The 21,918-nt window shown below is 33.9% G+C and overlaps 4 protein-coding genes across 5 annotated transcripts in view; 2 read left to right on the top strand and 2 right to left on the bottom strand.

Annotated features, from left to right (window-relative positions):
- LOC102594438 (protein TPX2-like) overlaps positions 1–2,708 on the bottom strand; it is a 6,887-nt gene extending 4,179 nt beyond the window's left edge. For both annotated transcript variants that reach the window (XM_006366242.2, XM_006366243.2), the window contains exons 1-4: positions 2,409–2,708; positions 619–712; positions 174–516; positions 62–92 (exon numbers count right to left, since the gene is read on the bottom strand). In XM_006366242.2, the coding sequence (XP_006366304.1) occupies positions 62–92; positions 174–516; positions 619–712; positions 2,409–2,553 (613 nt within the window). In that variant the 5' untranslated portion in view covers positions 2,554–2,708. The remainder of the gene's footprint in view (positions 1–61; positions 93–173; positions 517–618; positions 713–2,408) is intronic.
- Positions 2,709–9,293: 6,585 nt separating this feature from the next.
- On the top strand, positions 9,294–13,608 carry LOC102594104 (probable aminotransferase TAT2). Its single transcript, XM_015304821.1, has 7 exons — positions 9,294–9,599; positions 10,959–11,298; positions 11,408–11,626; positions 11,887–11,946; positions 12,135–12,290; positions 12,374–12,467; positions 13,320–13,608. Exons 1-7 carry the CDS (start codon positions 9,334–9,336, stop codon positions 13,442–13,444), a joined length of 1,260 nt encoding a protein of 419 aa, XP_015160307.1. The 5' UTR covers positions 9,294–9,333; the 3' UTR covers positions 13,445–13,608.
- A 780-nt stretch (positions 13,609–14,388) lies between these two features.
- LOC107058740 (uncharacterized protein At4g28440-like) lies at positions 14,389–16,826 on the top strand. The gene is made up of 2 exons (XM_015304820.1): positions 14,389–14,760; positions 16,400–16,826. Exons 1-2 carry the CDS (start codon positions 14,475–14,477, stop codon positions 16,585–16,587), a joined length of 474 nt encoding a protein of 157 aa, XP_015160306.1. The 5' UTR covers positions 14,389–14,474; the 3' UTR covers positions 16,588–16,826.
- Positions 16,827–17,812: 986 nt separating this feature from the next.
- The window catches only part of LOC102593788 (26S proteasome non-ATPase regulatory subunit 2 homolog A-like), a 12,536-nt gene continuing 8,430 nt past the window's right edge, over positions 17,813–21,918 (bottom strand). Inside the window, exons 13-25 of the mRNA XM_006366240.2 lie at positions 21,552–21,659; positions 21,321–21,425; positions 21,100–21,240; positions 20,908–21,012; positions 20,524–20,745; positions 20,213–20,329; positions 19,925–20,140; positions 19,681–19,740; positions 19,476–19,589; positions 19,288–19,373; positions 18,570–18,678; positions 18,285–18,463; positions 17,813–18,195 (exon numbers count right to left, since the gene is read on the bottom strand). Coding sequence (XP_006366302.1) covers positions 18,120–18,195; positions 18,285–18,463; positions 18,570–18,678; positions 19,288–19,373; positions 19,476–19,589; positions 19,681–19,740; positions 19,925–20,140; positions 20,213–20,329; positions 20,524–20,745; positions 20,908–21,012; positions 21,100–21,240; positions 21,321–21,425; positions 21,552–21,659 — 1,638 coding nt within the window. The 3' untranslated portion in view covers positions 17,813–18,119. The remainder of the gene's footprint in view (positions 18,196–18,284; positions 18,464–18,569; positions 18,679–19,287; positions 19,374–19,475; positions 19,590–19,680; positions 19,741–19,924; positions 20,141–20,212; positions 20,330–20,523; positions 20,746–20,907; positions 21,013–21,099; positions 21,241–21,320; positions 21,426–21,551; positions 21,660–21,918) is intronic.

Here is a 21,918-nt window from a genome sequence, read left to right as displayed (position 1 = left end):
GGGGATTAAGAACCTAATACAAGTGACAAAGCCAAATGATAACGCCTTCAGTATAACCAACCTTCCACATTTGACTGCTGCTGTACAGATTCCTGCAAGTTAATAAAATCAAATTGAGAAATAGATCCCGGAAATAGCGATAACTGTGCTTTCTACAAGATGTGGAGACATACCAGATTAGCAAGACTGCTACCAGATTCTTCGGTAATCTCTTTTGGCATAACCTCTACCTTACTTCCAGAAGAAGCAAGCTCAGCTGCAGGTTCTTCAATCTCGTTTGGCATTACAGCTACCTTACTTCCAGAAGAAGCGGGCTCAGCTGCGCGTTCTTCAATCTCATTTGGCATTACCTCTACCTTACTTCCAGAAGAAGCGGGCTCAGTTGCGCTTTCTTCAATCTCATTTGGCTTTACCTCTTCCTTACTTCCAGAAGACGTGAGCACAGCTGAAGGTTCTTCAATCCCATTTGACCTTACCTCTTCCGTACTTACAGAAGAAGAGGGCTCAGCCACAGGCCTGTTTCAGATAAACAATGAACAATCAGTACATTTTGAGTAGGAATGTGATGTCAAATGAAAGGCATATGAATTCGCGTCAAATTCATCTTAATCAGTACACCTTGCATTGTCCTGCAATTCTTCGTCTTTAGTAAAATCACATAGGCTCTCAAGTTGAATTGTTCTACCACTCTTCTTGATTCTTTGCATAAAAGCTGCCAAAGACAACAAAGAAATAACCAATCAACATTTCATCATCAATTTGCAATGCCTTGTAATAGAAAAGAAATCATCTGACAGATGAAGCAAGGCAATTATTTCTCCATGTTCATCCCTGGTTGCATGTCTAAGGTCTCAAAGTAGTAAATTTCTGTTCATATCTAGTATTTGAAGGCTTCCCTAGGAGTTGAACAACTCATTCTTTCGTCATGTTATGTAAAGGGTTGTTTAGGAATGCAGCAAAAATTGGGCAATCAATTCTGTCCAAGGCTTAATGCGGGTGAGAGACTGATAGTGAACAAGTAACTACAATTTGAAAAGAGGGTCAAAGAATTCTTGAAATTGTCACAAGGGAAGCGGGACATGGCCAACAATGCGTTCCGCTCAGATGTAGAACGGATCGACTCAGGGTGTGGAACAACTTGGATTTGGAGGTTAGTTTGGCACCCATGCTAAAGCGAATCTCTACACTCTATAGCCAATTCTCAAAGAAGTAACACATAAAGTTCCTTTCAACAAAGATAAAAATTGATTGGATTGGAGGGGGAAGGATGAATTAGAGCAACAAAGAGCTAAATCTTAGTGGATCGTGGCAGCAATGTCACTCTACCACTTACAATGCTTGTCTCGCCTATTTAGGTCACTCGCAAAGGATTCTACCGCTACTCTATGGAAATTGTACTTCAAAGTTGTCATCATGACTCTTCCACCGCAATGACTTAGCTATTGACTCATTCCCTCCCCCTCTCCCTAACCGTAAAGCTATAAAAAACAATGGGAAGAAAAGTCTTATTTTTGGCATAAAAGCTGCATAAGCCAACACAGAGATAACCAAACATCAACCTCACATTGCAATTGATACATTTTTCTGAATTGCACTCAACAACAGCAACGCAGATATTTATCAACCTACATTGATCCTATAAAAAATAAATTAAACATATCCAGGATACACCCACACTCCCTTGAAATGAAACAGAATATCCCACAAATGAACTAAATTATCTTATAATCTCAATCGTCTTGATCTCTGGCTGCATAACTGAGGCCTTAAAATTTGTAATTAATTTGAAAGCTACCATGAGAGAAGTAAAAAACAATGATTGTTACAAAACCATCACCGAGCGGAGCTAGAAGATTATAAACAGGTTCGGCAAAATTCAGTAGCTTTAGAGAGTGTTTAGATTAGCTTACTTTATGTGTTTTCGATTTTTAAGGTCTTTTTCTGTGTCTGAGAAAGATAAAAAATGTTTTTAAGTGCTTACTTTAGGCTAAAAAGTATAAAAATAAGCTAAAAGCCAAAAGTTGTATACTTGTTGTATTAAGAAACTCAGATATGAACAAATATTAAATCCATAACCCAGTTATTAACACTGATATATCCTTATTCTAGAATCTAGAACCCATAAAATTCAAATTTTGGCTCCGCCCCACCGGAACCAATCCAAATTACTCTTCCTTAAACTAAGCCCAAAAATGAAACTCCTTTTCTGTATCATCCAAAATTATAGCACTAAAATTTGAAATTATGATCATTATAGAAACTAAGTTAATTGAAAAAAATTACACACTAATCCAACTAACAAACCCTAAAAAAATGTGAAACCCCCAAAATCACAATTGATTAAGCAATTGATTGAAACTTGAAAGCATTAAAAGCAATGAAATTCAATACAAAGTAGACAGACTTACGAGAAGGAGCATAGCTAATTGAAGTCTCGAACCATAGTTCAGCCTTGCGCTTATCTTCATCAGTCTCTCCATTGATGAAGTCATAGAATCTTGGCGCCGAGAACTCATAATCGTCATCCATAACAACGGAGTTCAAATCCGCCATTTTCTTCCACTTTCACAATACCTGTGCAACAAAATGGTGCAAGTTGTTCTCCTCTGTACTCGCGATTTTGCGGATAATAAAGGAAAAATTAATTGATTTTTCTCTGTGTCTTCCCAAAAATGAAAGAACAGAGTAGAAATTTGGGATTACTTAGAGATTTTGAGTGTAACGGTCGAATTTTTTGAAAAAGAAAGAGCCTTAAGTGACTTTTGGAATGTGCACTACTGTATAACGGCTAGTAGAAGGGAGATTTATGTCCTAATATAAAATAATATTTTTGGAGTCGGGAAAGTCGTTACTCGCGATTTTGCGGATAATAAAGGAAAAATTAATTGATTTTTCTCTGTGTCTTCCCAAAAATGAAAGAACAGAGTAGAAATTTGGGATTACTTAGAGATTTTGAGTGTAACGGTCGAATTTTTTGAAAAAGAAAGAGCCTTAAGTGACTTTTGGAATGTGCACTACTGTATAACGGCTAGTAGAAGGGAGATTTATGTCCTAATATAAAATAATATTTTTGGAGTCGGGAAAGTCGTTACTAATGTTTGTATTAGGGTTAGTTATCTGTGTTATCTAAATATGTGATTGAGAATGCAGGATGTTTTTATAGTAACTCGATGTATTTAATTTTTGATGATTAAAATATGTATTTTTAGTTTGAAATACAATGTTATTGTATTAGTATAGTCAAGTAATGTTACAAATTTGGTATATCACATGAGTAATTAAGTGGTAGAATGATGATTTATTATAGTGGTAAAGTTTTGAAAAAAAATCCATAAGTAATGGGATAATTGTGTAATTTAGTCAACTTAAAGGTTTAATATTGCTAGTCAAACATGATATGGATAAAAATAAGAATTTATCAATCACTCAGTCCACTCAGGGACTGTTCGCAAAGAAATTTTCTTAAATATAGAAAATATATTGTAATTACAAAATAAATAAAAAGAATGAATTTATTTATAAAGATTGTGAGTATAATATTTATATATTTTGATCCCTTGATTTTATCTATTAAAATTTTCTTTATGATATGAGGATTACGTAGCATATTTCTCGAACGTAAGATGATATGGACCTTCTAATACTGTATTTTATCCCCAAGAATGACAACACTTTAATATTTCGAATCAATCTTGAGGAAGACTGTTTGCAACAAATTTTAAACATATGAAAAATAAATCAATCACACAAATAAAATCTGAAGAAACATAACTTTATTGATAAATATGCGGGTACAATTTTACTCCTCCCTTGATTCTACTCTCTTAAGATTTATCTGTGATTCGAGCGCCGTTAGTGGCGTATTTCTCGAACTAGGATGATTTAGATTTGACCTCCATATGAATATTTCATGACTTTGGTGGAATATTCGAGACGTCTTTTTAAGGGAATATAACACCCTTTATATAGGCATGAACTAGGGTTTAGGGTTTAGCTTCCAAGAATCCTAATTGGAATTGAACACATATTGTAGAGTCTCAACTAGAATTGAACACGTCTTGTAGAGTCCAACAAAACTTCAATGTCTATAAATGACCCATGCTTCAAGGCTTGTCAGAGTGTAGACTTGATGAAACTCAAAGACAAGACTTTAAGTACTCATTCTTCCACCTTCGCAGCTTCAGATTTTCAGATTTAATTTATGAGAGAAGAGATGAAGGACATAATTGGTCCCACTGGGCGTGCCAATTCGTTTGCAACAAATTTTAAACATATGAAAAATAAATCAACCACACAAATAAAATCTGAAGAAACATAATTTTATTGATAAATATGCGGGTACATTAATTCTGTTCCTCCCTTGATTTTACTCTCTTAAAATTTATCCATGATTCGAGCATCGTTAGTGGCGTATTTCTCGAACTAGGATGATTTAGATTTGACCTCTATATGAATATTCCATGACTTTTGTGGAATATTCGAGATGCCTTTTTAAGGGAAGATAGCACCCTTTATATAGGCATGAACTAGGGTTTAGGGTTTAGCCTCCCAAAACCCTAATTGGAATTGAACACATATTGTAGAGTCTCAACAAGAATTGAACACGTCTTGAAGAGTCCAACAAAAATTCAATGTCTACAAAACTTATATTGATCACTAATGCCTTGAGTTTTTTTTTATGTCCTAATCTAGTTGTGAATATCCAAGGTTTTATAAGGTACTCGAGATGTGATGTCTTGATCTCTTTACCTCAGAGTTTATGTGATATTAGAGATATCTCTTTACAAAAATATATGTGTCATTTTTATAGGTATGAATTAGGATTTAGGGTAAAATAGTCTTCAAGAAATTCTAATATTGATCTAGAATGTGAAGATAAATTGGACTCGTCATGTATAGTTATATTTTAAATCGGGTAAAACTTTGATGTCTAAAGATGCCACCTACTTTAAGGTTTGCCAGAGTGTAGACTTGTCAAAACTCAAATAAAGACGAGACTTAAAATACTCTTTAAAATGAAGCTCTGAATTTCTGTATATCTAACTTGTGAGAAAAGAGATGAAGGACATATATATTTGATACCATATCGAGCAAGTCAATTTGCATGCAACAAATTTTCTTAAATATGAAAAATAAACTATAATCACAAATTATTAAAAAATGATTTAATTTATCAAGATTGTTGAATAATTTTGTGTATTCCCTTAATTCTTGTACTAATAACATTCAATAATTTTTTACTAGGACATGAATAATGGGAGAGCATATGGTAAAAGATGAAAGGGAGACTTAATAAAAGAAATTTTGATCATATATTTAACCCTTTTTTATTTTCTTAACTTTCGTAACAGAATTTCAGTAACCTCTTTTAAGTTTTTACTAAAATGGAAAATTTCTTCATAAGAAAGAAACAAAAACATTATTTCTGCAACAGATTCCAATAATAAAGGAAGACTAAAACCTAATGAAAACAGTTTTTCATTTATTATGCATTAAATATGTAGTCAGCCAAATTAAATGATCATTGAACTAATAAATTATGTATAGTTCCATCAGTGACCATAATTAGAACCACAAAAATAAATTTTACAAAAATTATATGGCAATCAAGAATCAAGCAATTGTTTTTCTTATGGTCATAGTCCTGGCAGTGGAAATTCCACTGCCAGGTGGCACGTCAATATTGGACATCACGCCTCAGAACGTTACGTGCCATGACGTGATCAATTACTTTGCATATTGCCAAGAGTTTGTCGATGGAAATGAGGATGATCCAACGCTCATGTGTTGCGATAACTTACGAAAAGGTAGGACAGGAGGAGAGAGGGGCGCGGAGATATTGCTATTGTATTGAAGTATTTTGTGATACGTTTAGCCAACCTCATCCTCCTTATCTTGCTTCGCGGATTGAAGATCTTGATAAAAAGTGTCATATTCATCGTAGTTTTCCCATCTCTGAGCATATGGACTGCACAAAGTATGTTATTTCATGATTATCTCTCTCCTCCCTCTAAATTTTATACTATATCTTTTTTAATTTATATGACGTAATTTGGTTAGATTCAAAGTCTAAAAAGAAAATGAAGATTTTTAAAATTTATGGTATCTTTTCTTTATCTACTAATCATCATAAGTAACAAACTCACTTATTTTTTCAAGAAAATATTTTTAGTGATGCCAAACACATCCTTAAACATATTGTAATATTGTGTGGTTATATAAGTTTAATCGAAATAAATATATGTTATTCATTTTTTAACTTATTTATAAGGAAATATTTTCATATAAATTAAAATGTAAGTGTAATATTTCTTTGGGTAATGTTATACTTATTAAGTTATTTTCTCTCTTTTTATTTTTTTTTGCAGTGTTTAGTGGTCTTGCAGAATATTGCTTAGATTGTCCATCGCCTTTTTTTCCATGCCCAAAATAAACTTATGACTAGTAATTCTCTGTACTTTTATATTATGTTATATTATAAAAAAAAAATCGTTTTGGCCAGAAAATTTGGCTAGAATGATATTTTATCTATGTTATTTTACATTTTTAAACATATTTATCCTTTTAACTTTAATATCTTTTAACTAAAAAATGGAAAAAAGATCAGTTTATTTTAAAATAAAAAAAATATCATAGTTTTTTTAATTTTCTGACCAAATTCTGACCAAATTTTCTGGCCATTTAGCACTTATGGATAAACAATTAATTTATATAAAGAATTGTCCCCCCAAATCCAAGAATACTAATTCCCAATTTCCCATATTCTTTTTGTGGTTGATCATGAAAAGATTGCTAAAATTTTAAACAAAGTTCTAATTATGATACAAGATAATCACAATTTTTGTAAGCATTTTGATGTTTAAAGAAGTGAACAAATGAAATTTCAATGTAACGATATTATAATAAAATAATTACAATCTAAATTATTTAAACAAAAACATGATTACTACAATTCAGCTTATGCCAATATTAAAACTTTAAGTTCGACTTGAAAATTTATCAATCGGACCGAAAAACATAAATAGTACTTTTAAAGTTAGGGGCAAATTACAGAAATCACATACTTTTAAGGTAAAATTACAATCTATCCCTTAAAAGTTTATAATTATTGAAATCCCTCAAACGGATACAATAATATAACGACGCTGATACGATTAATCTGATGCGCGAGATACATTAATCGTTACGTAAGATACATTACATTTTATACATGATACACTAATCTGATGCGCGAGATACACTAATCTGATGCGCGAGATACGCTAATCTGATGCGCGAGATACATTAATATGATGCACGAGATACACTAATCTGATGCGCAAAAATGAGGGATTTTGGAGATTTGTAAAACTTATAGGGGATAATGGTAATAAGTAAACTAAAATGTAGGATTTCTGTAATATTACAGAAATCACATACTTTTAAGGTAAAATTACAATCTATCCCTTAAAAGTTTATAATTATTGAAATCCCTCAAACGGATACAATAATATAACGACGCTGATACGATTAATCTGATGCGCGAGATACATTAATATGATGCACGAGATACACTAATCTGATGCGCAAAAATGAGGGATTTTGGAGATTTGTAAAACTTATAGGGGATAATGGTAATAAGTAAACTAAAATGTAGGATTTCTGTAATATTACAGAAATCACATACTTTTAAGGTAAAATTACAATCTATCCCTTAAAAGTTTATAATTATTGAAATCCCTCAAACGGATACAATAATATAAGCGCTGATACATTAATCTGATGCGCGAGATACATTAATCGTTACGTAAGATACATTACATTTTATACATGATACACTAATCTGATGTACATTTTATACATGATACACTAAATTTCAGGCCGAATTCGAATTTAGTCAGGCTTCAATGAGGATACTAGACATCGGACGGGAAATAAAAAACAAAATCTGTTAATTAAACACTTTAACTTTTCAAGCGATTAAACTAAAAATTTTACTGTTAAAAATATTTATTTTTATTACATTTATTTTTACGATTAAAAATATTTACTAAGCAGGGACCATTCATTTACTCTGAACAAGCAAAACAAATAAATCAATTAATTACTACCGCCACCACCATTGCTATAGTCACCTTCATTGAAGAACACACCTTCAATTAACAAATCAACTAAAAAAATCACATCGAAGAATTACAAAGATGGACAAAAAAATGAAATGTGGAGGAGAGAGCGAACGAGAGTGTGTGTTTTGGGAGATGAAATAGAGACATCGAAACTTTGGTCTATTTTGATTATGTACTCCGATTAATTATACTTTTAAGTAATTATCTCATTAAAAAATGGGTAACTTACATTAAAAAGTATCTACTAAATATCTATAAATATTAATATTTGAATGTTATATATTCTTGGATTTCAATTAGATTAATTATATTTTTCTTGCTTTGAACAAAGGAAAACCAATTCTTAACATAACGTGATTATTAGTCAGGGAATTTTGCTAATCTAGGGTATAATGCCAATTTAATTGTCATTATACCATCAGACAAAAAATTAATTATCAATTTAATTGTCAGTACTAAATAATTTTCATTATTCGCATGGATTCTACATTTGTTTTGTTTATGTTGACGATACAAATCTTCGTTGTTTTCTTTTTAAATCCTACGTATCCTTAATCTTTTTCTCAATGGATAAAATAGTTAAATTGTAAGAAGGACGTGCATTTTTCCTATATGATTCAGTATTGTATCTATTTTAATTTATTTGCTTTTTAAATCTATTTAAAAGAGTTATTTCTTCTTCTTTTTTTAAAAAAAAATTCTTTATTTGTAGTTCTTTACGCGACATGTTACTATTAAACTCAAAGGTTTTTATGTTTGTAACGAATCTTGTTTTCCTTTTAATTAAAAAAAAAACACAAAATTTCCACAACTGCTAATATAAATTTCGTCTCATTTAGAAAATTGCTAGGAATATAAATGTAAAACAAGTGGAATCCATATGGTTAGGAAAGTAATTTTCGAAAGGTGAATTAAGAAGTTTAAATGAACTCACGTATTTTAAAAGATCGTAAATATATATATATTGTTCAAAATTTATATGCTTATATTTTCTTATCAATATTAAACAATAGTATAAGTTTTAAAAACTTTAATTTTAAATATTAATTTAATCAAACTCAATTTAATTTAATTAACTTTTTAAATAAAATGATAAAGCGACAAAAGATGGTAACTTAGCCACCCGCGGGATATAAAGTGTCACGTGAAGTGATACTATTTTATCATTCTATAAATTGTGCATGCCCTCAAATAATTACTTATCTGAGTTGCATTTCCGAAGAAAAAAATGGAGAATAAATTGGGCGAATGGGGTTTCAACAATGGCGATTTGAAGGAGAAATCTTTGTTTTCAATTCGATCAGTACTTGAAACAATTATGGAAAATCTCAAAGAAGACGATGAAAGAGTACAGATTCATCTGGGTCGTGGTGACCCATCTTCAATCCCCTGTTTTCGAACTTCTCCGGTAGCAGAAGATGCCATTTTTGATGCTGTTAGATCTGCCAAGTTCAATGGTTATGCTCCTGCTGTTGGAATTTATTCAGCAAGGAGGTAAAGCTTTTTGGGGATTATTTAATTTGTTACTGTAAAGTTTTCAATTTTTGCTCTTGCATGGATTTAAAAAGCTTGTTTCTTTTTGTTTTTCTTTCTCATTTAATCACATTGAAGTTCAAAATTTGGAGCTTATCATTGTTTGACTGCTTTTAAACTGTTTATTGGTGAGTTGATGTTGTGAGACTACCAATGGGTATGTTGGTGTTGTTTTCTATTGTTACTTGTTGCTTTATTGGATGTGTTAATCTTGCCACTTTACAACAACCTCTCCACCACCACGAAGGTAGGGAGGGGTAAGGTGTGCGTATATCCTATCCTCTCGAGACTCCAACTTATGGGTATCTTGATGGGTGGTAGGGAGATATTCTCTTGAGTGGATGTAAAAGCTTGTTCCTTTTTGGTATTTTTCTGGTTGATATTACTGCATTTAAGAATTTGTCTTTATTCAGCAAGTAGGTAAACTTGCACTTGTAGGATAATGGGCTATTGATATATTTATGGGGTGGTGTAGAATTTTTTCTTGCATGTATATACAAGCTTATATACCAGTAGTTGTAGCATTATTATTGTAGTTTCTTATACGTCGATTTCTATTACTATTTGGTATTTCTTGTACCTCGATTACAGGAATATTTTGTTGTAGATACCATTACTTTTTTCAGAATGCTTTGTTATGCTTTCTTTAGTTTCTTTGTCATGGTTTCTTCACTTGTGTTATTTTTTTTTCATGTACTATTTTGTTATGTTTTTTCTTGAGCAGAAGGTTTATCGGAAACAATTTCTCTACCTCCCAAACCCCACTTGTGGGATTACACTAGGTATATTGTTGTTGTTGGATAGACAAGCTTATAATCTATTTTTTTGAAGAGTGATTTATCACATTGCAATTTTGTAGCTAGTTGATTCTTTAATTTTCTATTCCTTTCCCGTATGTCTCATCTGGCATCTGGTTTTAGTCAATTTGAACATTGTTTCTTCATTATCTTGATGGAGACTTTTGTGCTTTCAAATGAGTTTTTACTTGCAATGTCTGCATAAAGTATACATTTTTAAGCTCAAATTACCTCAAACACATTTCCTTTTTTCATAATATTCATGTTTATTACGAGTTATAACGATAATCACATTACAAATCTAAGGCAGCAATTTCTTCTAAAGACTGAAGGGGAAGTAAGCTTGAGTAGAATTTTTCTTGTCGTCTTATTGTAGACTTCTTGTCATTTATTTTGGTCTAATCACCATGAATGCGGATGATTAGGTCTCATCAAGTTTCTTTCTAATGTTAAGAAATAAAGCTATTTGTTGATGCCAAAGATATACTCTGATAGATGCCCATTTTTTCATCTGCTGTAATAGGTCAATCGCGGATTATCTCTCTCATGATCTTCCTCACCACGTATCACCGGATGATGTTTTCCTCACACCTGGTGCTAATCAAGCAATTGAAGTTGTCATGTCAGTCCTTGCTCGCCCCGGTGCCAACATATTGTTCCCTAAACCAGGGTATCCATTTTATGATGCTCGTGCTGCATGTAGTAATCTTGAGGTCCGCCATTTTGACCTTCTCCCAGAAAAGGGCTGGGAGGTTGATCTTAAAAGCGTAGAAGCCCTCGTTGATGATCACACCATTGCCATAGTCATCATTAATCCTGGAAATCCTTGTGGAAATGTTTTTACGTCTGAACACTTGCAAGAGGTAGGATTGACCTCGATATTGATGACTACTGTCACTCTCTTAAATCTCATAGTTCATATAAAAAATCTCAGTTGCCTAATTTTGCCCGTTGTTTATTTTCATAATGGAGATTGCGGAGACAGCAAAAAAGCTAGGAATCCTTGTGATTGCAGATGAAGTCTATAGCCACCTATGTTTTGGTAGCAAGCCTTTTGTACCAATGGGAGTATTTGGATTAATAACTCCGATTTTAACTCTCGGGTCAATATCAAAAAGATGGATTGTTCCTGGTTGGCGGCTTGGTTGGATAGCAATGGTTGATCCTAGTGGTGTCCTTAAGAAGTCCGGGGTTTGTATCATATCATTTTCTTCTCTTTATTTCCTGTCTTTGCTCTGTTAGAATTGAGACGAACAAAATGCTAAATTACTGCGTTTCGCCAATCGGGAAATACATAGATCTATGCAACGCTAGAAACTGATAGAGTTGTATAATCACCTGTATAGATATCTGTGAAGTTAAAAGAACATTTGCCTGCAGATTAAGCCTGAGCATCTCGAGCATGTCAATTCCTTCATGTGATTGAATCTTCTGTTGCTTTTGCTTTTCAGATTGCTGAATGCCTTCAAAATTATCTTGAATACAGTGCTAATCCTGCAACTATCATTCAGGTATTGATATACGTCGTTTTCCTATGATCAAATCGGTCATACACATAATTAAGTCTATATAACAACAAACCATGGGAAAGAAGCTATAGCTTTTGCTTATGCTTACCAATTTAGATCCTCTAAGGCGAATGATTTCATCGCATTATGCTGTAAAGAAGTTCTGATCAGGCATGTTTGACAATGTACAGGGAGCAGTACCTCACATCCTCGAGAAAACGACCAAGGAATTCTTTTCAAACATCAACAATGTATTGAAGGAAGCGGTCGATGCATTTTATACCAAAGTTCAGGAGATACCTTGCTTTATCTGCCCGTACAAACCAGAAGGAGCTATGTCCATGATGGTGAGGACTTGACGAACACTTCGATTTTGGTCCTCTAAATCTAATGCTGAAGATTCTCAATTTCTTAACTTGATGCCTTGTAGATTAAATTGAACCTGTCATTGCTGGAAGGCATAAATGATGATATGGATTTCTGCGCTAAGTTAGCTCATGAAGAATCAATTATCATTCTGCCAGGTAAAACATCTCATGGTTTCTCAAGAATGAATCTAAACCACTCTTCTTCTTTTTTTAAATTTCTCACCTGGTGTCTAGTATCCGCATTGGGGCCCTACTAAATTCAAACTGGCACGGGGAAGTCCCACATTGGGATAAAGCACTCCATTACAAAGGGAATTCCATACCCAAGGCTCGAACCTTGTTATTTGTGCCCACTCTTGAATTATATAATGTCAAGAAGATTAAAAAAGTTCCATTACTTTTTTCTTGTCTAACCAAATACTTGTCATAGGGAGTATTGTCAAAGGCGAAAAGCTTTAAAAAGCGCTCCAGGTCAGTGGGCTTTAGTATACAAAGGCGCAACTAAGGAAAAGTAAATGTACATATATAATGCAAGAAAAAAAGTAGCAACTTTATTCATAATGATTTCTTTACAACAACAATATATATCCAGTGTAGTCAAACTCACACACAAAGTGAGTCTGGGAAGGGTAGAGCGTACCCAGGACCTTACCCCTACTTCATAGGTAGAGAAGTTATTTTCCGGTAAACACCATAATGTTTTCTTTATATTCCTTTGCCTATTATATCCATTGTTTAGTACTTTGTGATTCAGCATAGGACTTATGGTCAATGAGTTGCACACCTTATCTTGCCTACACCGAGCGCCCTCCATGAGCTTCAGGACTTAGCGCGTCTTAAGTGAGCCTTTGACACTATAGGCCTTAGGTCTTGGTTTATTTCACTCATTGTCTCAAAGGTTTTCTCGGTTGTGCTTTGATTTCTTTCGCATCCATCATCTCTCTGCCCCCATTAAAATAGATCGAATTTCCTTTTCGAGTTTTAATGAAATGTTTATAAATGTAACAGGAGTGATTGTGGGACTAAAGAATTGGTTGAGGTTTACTTTTGCCATGGAACCAGCTATTCTTGAAGAAGGACTTGACAGGATAAAAGCTTTCTACTTGAGGCATTCAAAAGTCAAAGGTTTATAAAACTTGAGTTTTGTTCATGTGGTTTATTATCATACTGGTAGCCTAAAATTTGTACCAGTAAAGATCAATTCATGATTTAATTAAGTTTTATGGATTTAATCGTAGCTTTGAATTCATAAACTTCAAATTTTGTCTATGATAACATTAAGCTACATCTGACCCTATGTCCAACTTATTATTTCATCCATTTTAATTTGTTTGTCCTATTTTAACTTGCTACGGAGTTTAAAAAAATAAAAGAAACTTTTGATTCTGGAGGTTTTAAATATATTACGTGAATATAAAACATTTCCTACTAAAGACAATTACATTGTCAGAACTTAAACGTTAAACATTTAATTAAAAATGATTGATTATACTACCATACTTATCATCCTATCACGTAAATAGTTGGAAAATGATGCATTGGATAAGCCTAGAAAGCAACATAAATGCTTAATCACATGCATCCCATAAGATCGTACAACAATTATATGATTGTTAAATCATATTACCAATGAAGTCAATATTTCCACTTCTAATACATTGTTGATTTATATATCTATATTTATTTATTTGTTATTTTTAAGTTAAGATACTTTGAATATGTTATACAATTAGGTAATTATGCATATTATTTTAATATATGCTTCATTATCGTAGTTTTTATAACTAAAATAAAACATATACGTCTATTATGATATAAATAGAGCGAAGCAAATTTTAATTCATCCCACATTATTTAACTTTTTTTTCAAGAATTTGCTTCGTTCCGCTTCATTTCATTGTCATTCCTATAAAGGTATAAAACATTCTTAATAAAAAAAAAAATTATGGTTTTGCCATTTCTATCAATTTCTATTTTTTAAAATTATTTACTTATTTATTCATTCATGTTATTTAATTTTCAAATAGAAAAAAACATAAAATAAAAAAGAACACTTTCAAAACCCTAATTAGTTTGTTTTTTATTCACTCTCCTAGGTTACTCTCTTCTATTTTCATTTTGAATTTTCTTGAATTTTATTTTTAGGGTTTAAGGACATTTCTGATGGCTACGACGGCTACACCAGCGACGGCGACGGCAACCAGTACGGCGACAACTTCCGAGAAGAAGAAGCCGGTGTTTGTCAAAGTGGAAAGCCTCAAACCTGGAACACATGGTCATAACTTGACGGTTAAAGTTGTTGAATCGAACACTGTCAAGGCCACCGGCGGCGGCAGCCGTGGTGGCAGAGTATCGGCGTCGTTAAATTCTCGTGCTCCACCACGGATCTCCGAGTGCCTCATCGGTGATGAGACAGGGTGCATCCTCTTCACTGCTCGCAACGAACAGGGTATGTATATGTATATATATATATATATATATATTTGCATTTCTGCGATTTTTCTTTAGCCTTCAAAATTTTAGTGTTTTTTCTTGTTATTGAGGAGATGATAGGGGAAAAAGATTAAAGATTAATTCTTTTGTGTTTCCCTTTTTATGTTGATTCAATTTTTGATTTTTTTTCTTTTGATGATCCAGTTTAGAGATAGATTGTTGTGTAATAGAATCGAACATGCTGAAATAGGGCGAAATTTATAGAAATTTATAGAGGATTTGTACAGCTAACTCTAAATAATCTAGGATTTTTGCTGAATTATTGCTATTATTGTGATGGAAAGTAGGCTGAAGTCTTCCTTTCATTTTTAAACTACGAGCCATAAATTGGGACGGAAGGGAGTATGCAATTGTGACTTATAAAGCTTGTGATGAGAATGATGGAAGATACATTTGTTAAGATGAAATGGAAAAAGAAAAGGAAACTCGTAAAATCAGACGTTTGTGCTGATGTAGCATTGAAGAACTTAGACAAATTTGAATTTTCATGTTTGATAGAGTGGCCGTATTAAATGTTTTTGAAGTGTGAGTGTTACTTTTTTCTTTTATGTTCTGCTAAAGATAGATCACAAGTAGTCTTTGCTATGAATTTTTTTTACTGAGTTCTGGTAGCTTGCTTATTTATTGGAATTCAGGGTTTTATTGTTCTGTGTGTAACTGCTAGTATCTCATGCTGCCGCTCACAAGGTTTAACTGCATTGTGCTTTGTAATAACTTGTTCATCTCATCTTGTTAGGAAATTATGAAGTTGGAAATTGTACCTGATGACCTAGACATTGACTATATTATAACCTCATTGTATATTCTAACTAGTTGTATTTTTATTTATTTTGTGGAGATTTGATTTGATGGCTTTATATATTCTGGTTGCTGGCAAACTATTTGATTTGTTTTCATGTTAGATTTTATCTTTTATAATTGTGGTGTCTGGGCAACTTATGCGCACCTCAACACATTTCAGGGGTACTTGCTACCCCACACTGACACAAATATGGGTAACTTTGTCCACCAAGGTTTGGACAGATGGAAAAAATCACCTAGTGTTTTTGCTTTTGTCGGGAATTGAACCTTAGCTCTCATGGTTCTCAACATACTTCATTGGTCAGTAGGTCACACCTTTGGTGTGTTTTCATGTTAGATTTCATAGACATATTATTGGCATGTTAGATTCATCGACGCGTTACAGGAAATAGGAAGCTTTAGAGAAGGAACCCTTTATTTTTATTTTTTGTATGAGAGGCTTTCATTGCTTGCAATCTTCCTGGTGCCATCTTAGTGTCAGGTTTGTGATTTGTGCTACAACACTTGTCAGTATAAAAAATTATGTGGTTTTGTTTTTGGCTGGCAAATTCCTTAGAACACTTGTAATTGTGTTTTTGTGCAGAAAAGTCGGATAATGATTAGTGATATGCAACCAGAGAAATGGGGGATGACATTAGTGTTGTGTTTTGTTTAAATCTGCTCTTTGAAACAGTTGTATTGTGATTCTGTGCCTGCAGACACAAAAGATGAGACTTGATAATCCAATCAAAGTAAAGGGTGATTCTATTGAACGTTTTGTTTTGGAATACTTACTCCTTTCCTCTTATATGCAGTTGATTTAATGAAGCCAGGTGCTACTGTGATTCTGAGGAACGCGAAGATTGACATGTTCAAGGGTTCCATGCGGCTTGCAGTAGACAAGTGGGGCCGCGTTGAGGTTACTGAACCTGCTGATATTGCTGTTAACGATCAAAACAACCTTTCTTTAGTGGAGTATGAGTTGGTGAATGTTGACGAGTAGAGGGAACTAATTAATTGCGCGGTAGTTTTAAGTCGTCGAGTCCAATTCTTGTTTTATTTGTTAATTATTGCATTCCTTGAATTCTATATGGAATTTTATGTGCCAGAATGACAGCATTTCAGCCCTTATAATATGTTCCCATACCATGGAAATGTCTGCCATTGTTTATTCTGTGGGTTTTGTTCTTATTTTTCTGTCAAATTTGCTTCTTTTTTAGTAAATAGAGAATGATGCAAATGATAGTTTATCAAGCTTTTATCTCCTATTTATCTACCTAGTGTTAGCTTAAGATGTTATTCAATTAGTTCCATCGTACCATGTGGATTATTAATTGTCGGAATCTTTCGAAAATAATTTTTCTATGGGTAAGTTGTTTTGTGTACACTATATTTTCTAGATCATACTATGTGACAATACATTAGGTATGTTTGTTTGTTGTTGAATTTTTTGTTTGGAATACGATCAACCGACTCTGTTTGATTATTAATTTGTGGGTCTGTTCGAAATAATCTCATATACACTACCCATTTTTTTGTGATCACAAAACAGAAACTCGGGACTATTTAAGCTTTTCATGTGCATTAATCCATGAATTGTTCGTAATATGTCTAAATAACTATGTTAGACTTCAAATTTTATGAGTCCATTCTAAACAATCTTATGAATGATACTGTTATTTCTCAAGGACCGACATCTCTTTTTTTTGTTTTTGAGTTTACTTTTCACAAATTAGGAATCTAGAATTTTCTTATTTTTTTGAATATATTGATCCAAGAATCACAGATTTTGTTTGATCCCAAATTTGTGCATACATTGAAAACGACCAAGTGAAATATGACTCATGTCTCCGTTTGACCCAATATTCGTGACGACCTACTGAACAATATTCTTAATTTCTCAAGGACGGATGTTACTTTTGTTTGAGTTTTAAGGTCACAAGATAGAAATTCAAGATTATCTAAAACTTTCATTGTATTAGTCCATAATTTTTTCAGAATGTATTGAGTTGTATAAACTTGTATGCCCTTCAACTTTGGATGTACACAAGTAGAAATGTATAAAATTGAACAAATAGACATACACATCCTATATGACAATTTGAGTCCTACATATTATATGCCACGTAAGACTCATCCGCCTTAGGCCTCCAAACCGTTGGCCTGATCCAATTTCCCATCCAACTCCCCTGGCATGTTTCCAAATATTTAAAACCAAAGGCAATAAATATTTAAAGGCGATGTTATAGAAAAATCATATTGAAAAGCAAAACGTAAGATCTCCATTACAATTTCAGTGATCAGTAGCTGTTAGCAATGATATACAAGTAGAAAACATTTCTTGCATTAGCTAAGTTCCTTCGTATAGTAAGATTTACACCTCTAGAGCTTGCAACTACCCAAGGTTAGTTATATACAAAAAAAAATCATGCAACAATAGCCAGGATTCAATTCTCTTCTTTCAGCCATTAGCCTCATTTGCCAACGTCCCCATCGCTCTATTAAATCTTCTAGTTAGAACTCATTTGTACAAGACTAGTTATCATCTCTATACTCGGGATTCTCCTTCAATATGACAAAGCCTTCAAGAATGGGCGAGACTGGAATGTACCTGCATTTTAACAACAATATTCAGTAGACGGAAAATTGTGACTGAGAGACAAAACAACAACTTATCATTCATACAAACATATACAATACTTTTCTGTTGCAAGCTCCGCTCGTTCCCCAGCAGCAAGGAGAACTGGGGTCAAGTGTGTCTGAAAACCAGTAATCGTCTTTGGTCGACCAGCCTGACCTATAACATCAACAGCTTGCCCAACTCGAACAGCCACTGACAGCGGGTTTAACTTCTCATCCACAGTCATAAGCATCCTTGGCTGCAAACACATGAACGATTAAACAGAAAATAGGAGTTGTGCTAAAACCACAGCCAACCAAAAAAGGCAAAAGGAGGAAGGGACACTAGTTAAAGAAACAGCAAACCTGCATCGCCAGTGTCAGAAAATAAAGCACATAGTGGTATTTCCCCAAGATAATGGACTTCATATCAAGACACATGTGGAGCATAATTATGAGTCCACCTAGTGCAGTCCTAGAACAGTTCAAAATTTAAGAGCCAACATATGAGGGTTCAAAGTTACAGAAGGAATCAAACAGGGGTAGCTCATGAAGAATCGGTTTAATTATACATGTCAATTTTCATTTTAGGTATAAGATAACAATGTGTTAAAAGGGGACAATGTAGACCTAAAATCCAGATAGGTGATATCTTGTTAGAGGACTTCTATCATTATTATTACTATTATTAATATTAAATTTTAAAAAAAAACTTATTTACATATATTAAGTATTATAACTTTTATTTTTATTTGATGTCAATGATGACATGAGTTGAGCTTTAATGGAATAGTGAGGATTCATTCAGCTGATCCCAGTTTGTTCAGGACTGAGATGTAGTTGTTTAAGATAACAAATCTGTCTGACACACTTCTAAAGAAACAGAATATAACAGATCTTTAGTGGCACTTCTCTGTTTATCTGCACTTGTTCACTTACAAAACAACCAACCTCATTCAAAAAACAATTTTTTAACTAGGGAAGACGCATAGATCTCAACTCAAATTGTATGTTTAGTAAAATAAGCCTCTAATGGACTTGCTTAATAGTTTGGAGAAGAATACTTTTCTATAGAAGAACTTACGGAGATAACAAAAATCGTTCAGAATGATATGGTGAGAGAGTTATCAAGCCCTTCCCTAAATGGACAAGACCTTGCGCAATCCGCACCTACAGAAGTAGCAGATGCCAATGATTAGAGTAAGCGGGTGAGTAAACACAAGGATATGGACTTGTCACAAGAGAATAACTGATAATTATTTTATTTCTTACACAGAAAAGAAGGTTGGCATCTCTGCCATGGTAATTGGACAGGTTACGCAGCATGCCAGCTATCCGAGCATTGTTGGTTCCTGCACCTATCAATCCCAAGGAAATGATAGCAGCCTGTATAATTTGGAGAAGTTTTCAGATATAATAATCCTATAGCAGCACAAATAACTACACTCATCCAAAATACCATGGCTACTTTCTTTACCATTGCTACTTCAATGTCTGAATCACGACTAAGCCTGCTCAGAGTGTCCATGACATTAACCTGTCCAAGCCAGCCCGGGAAAAAAATATGTTACCAAGAGTTAAGCAGAAGTAAAGAGAAACAGGCCTGTCACAACTTGTCAATAGAAGAAGTAAAACCAGAACATTAACACAGAAAAAAGTGAGGGAAAGAAAAAAAAAATGGAAAAAGAAATCTGTTGTATAGATATTTCAAGATATCATACCTTTGGATTTGATATACAGAGGAGGCCAAGAGCCAATGGAACTGCTCTTCTGATATTTTGATCCCCATACTGCAAAAGATGTTCTAGTGAGCGTATTGTCATCTCAATCCCCAACTCTTCAGACATTGCAACCATCGCAATACCAAGGACAGCTGGTCCCTGAAAGCTTTCACCTTTTACAAGATGTTGACCACATTGACCAAGAAAGTGTTGGACCTAGAGAAGAATAACAGTCAGCAATTGCAATTATGAATCACTTAGAAGTGGAAGGCGGGAAACTTCTAGCACCTTGAGTACATTGCCTGTCCCAGCATAGGCACAAGAATGGAGGATCATATCGCAATGCTTTCTGATCTTCTTATGGAGAGTAGTCTTCAAAAGGTCAGCTATAGCCTCAACGTCGTCCTATAGGACATGACAGAGGGATACCAAATCAAAATAAGAAGTTATGCAATCCAACAATGTTGAACATATATTCATATCATGAATATCTAGGCCATATTGATATAAATGATAATCTGCACATGTTACAAGAAGTGCAGTTAATTCAGATATTCTTCGGCCTCTTAGAAACTGAGGCATGCAACTTCTTCAGTTACCTGTTTCCCAAGGTATACAAGACCAAGAGCCAGTGGCAAAAGACGAGCAAGGGGCTCTCCCAATTCTGCCTCACTTCGGTCCGTCAATGCATATATGATTTCCTGGGCAATCTCATGGTGACATGAACCCACGTACACCAAGCCCAAAGATATTGCAGTGAATGCAATTACATCAAGGGACACCTTATTATCTTCAAGTATGTGAATCAATATGCTACTGATCTGAAAAACAGCAAGCACTCAATGTAACATTGTACATATCCAGACCAATCTTATAGTGTCTCAAAAAAAGGTAAAACTTTGTAAACTAAGGATGAACTTAACGACAGGGCAGAAAGTTTTATTCCTGTCTAACCAAACCCAAAAGAAGAATAGGAACATTACCTCTTCATTCCGAGCACCTGCATAAGAAAGACCCAGACCCATTATAGCACCTATTCTGATTGAAGGATCATCTTTGCGAACATAATCAGAAAGAAGTGCCAATGCCTGCACAGAGAAAGGAGTGAAATATCAGGATATGAAGATCTATGGAGAGAATTGGTAGACATCAGATAAACATTAGATGAAGCTCACTGGTTCAAGATCATTCTTGATGCCACAGTTTACAATCCCAACTCCTAATAGTGCACCAGCAATTACATGGGTGTCAGTACTATGGAGATATTTGTCAAGTTGTGCAAGCCCAGAATCGACATCCCAAAGCAGGATCATTCCCTAAATTCGTGAAAGAACAATCAGTAGCTGCAGATAGGCACTCAACAAGGAGAGTCGAAAGAGTTAGTAGAACTATATACCAAACTTGCTGCAGCACTAGCCTTCCCATGTTCTTTATTTTTGAAAAGCCAACTTGTAGAGGAACCACCACTTGTGGCCTCTGATGGTATTGTCATCAACTTATCCTGCAGCAGAGAAGTACCAAGAGTTGTTCATGGATACTGATATATAACAAGCTATACAAAATACTGACATATATCTATATGTGCACGCACACCTGTGTATGAAAAATACAATTTGATTCATTTTACCTGGCCAAAACCAGCATTGACAAATGCATTGACGAATATAGCAGCCAAATTTTGTGTAGCCGAATTGACACTTTGCTCCCCACTAGCTCGGCCATCAAGCAAATGTCGCTAACAAATCGAAATAAGATCTGATTTAGTTTCAATTACACAAAGCTTTTCTTTGTGATAATGACTAAGAAACACAAGGTAAATTTCTGCAGATGAAATGTTTTTAGCAATGACAGAGTATCCAAAACAGATCTTTTGTTCGAGCAGGCGTTCTTTATCTTTCTTCAAATGGCCAACCAAGGTGCAAAAGAAACTGAGATAAGCTACTCCCAAATTTATTTTGAACATGAAAAAGGATGTGTGTGTGTGTTTGGGGGGG

The sequence above is a fragment of the Solanum tuberosum genome, unplaced genomic scaffold (assembly GCF_000226075.1).
Source record: "Solanum tuberosum cultivar DM 1-3 516 R44 unplaced genomic scaffold, SolTub_3.0 scf00626, whole genome shotgun sequence".
Classification (NCBI taxonomy): domain Eukaryota; kingdom Viridiplantae; phylum Streptophyta; class Magnoliopsida; order Solanales; family Solanaceae; genus Solanum; species Solanum tuberosum.
This window is presented reverse-complemented; position numbering and strand designations above follow the sequence as displayed.

Excerpts from the sequence above, each read along its gene's own strand:
- LOC107058740 (XM_015304820.1), top strand. The coding sequence starts at position 14,475 with ATGGCTACGACGGCTACACCAGCGACGGCGACGGCAACCAGTACGGCG. Across the intron at positions 14,761-16,399 it reads CACTGCTCGCAACGAACAGG|TTGATTTAATGAAGCCAGGT; the intron begins GTATGTATATGT and ends TCTTATATGCAG.
- LOC102594104 (XM_015304821.1), top strand. The coding sequence starts at position 9,334 with ATGGAGAATAAATTGGGCGAATGGGGTTTCAACAATGGCGATTTGAAG. Across the intron at positions 11,299-11,407 it reads CGTCTGAACACTTGCAAGAG|ATTGCGGAGACAGCAAAAAA; the intron begins GTAGGATTGACC and ends TTCATAATGGAG. Across the intron at positions 12,291-12,373 it reads AAGGAGCTATGTCCATGATG|ATTAAATTGAACCTGTCATT; the intron begins GTGAGGACTTGA and ends GATGCCTTGTAG.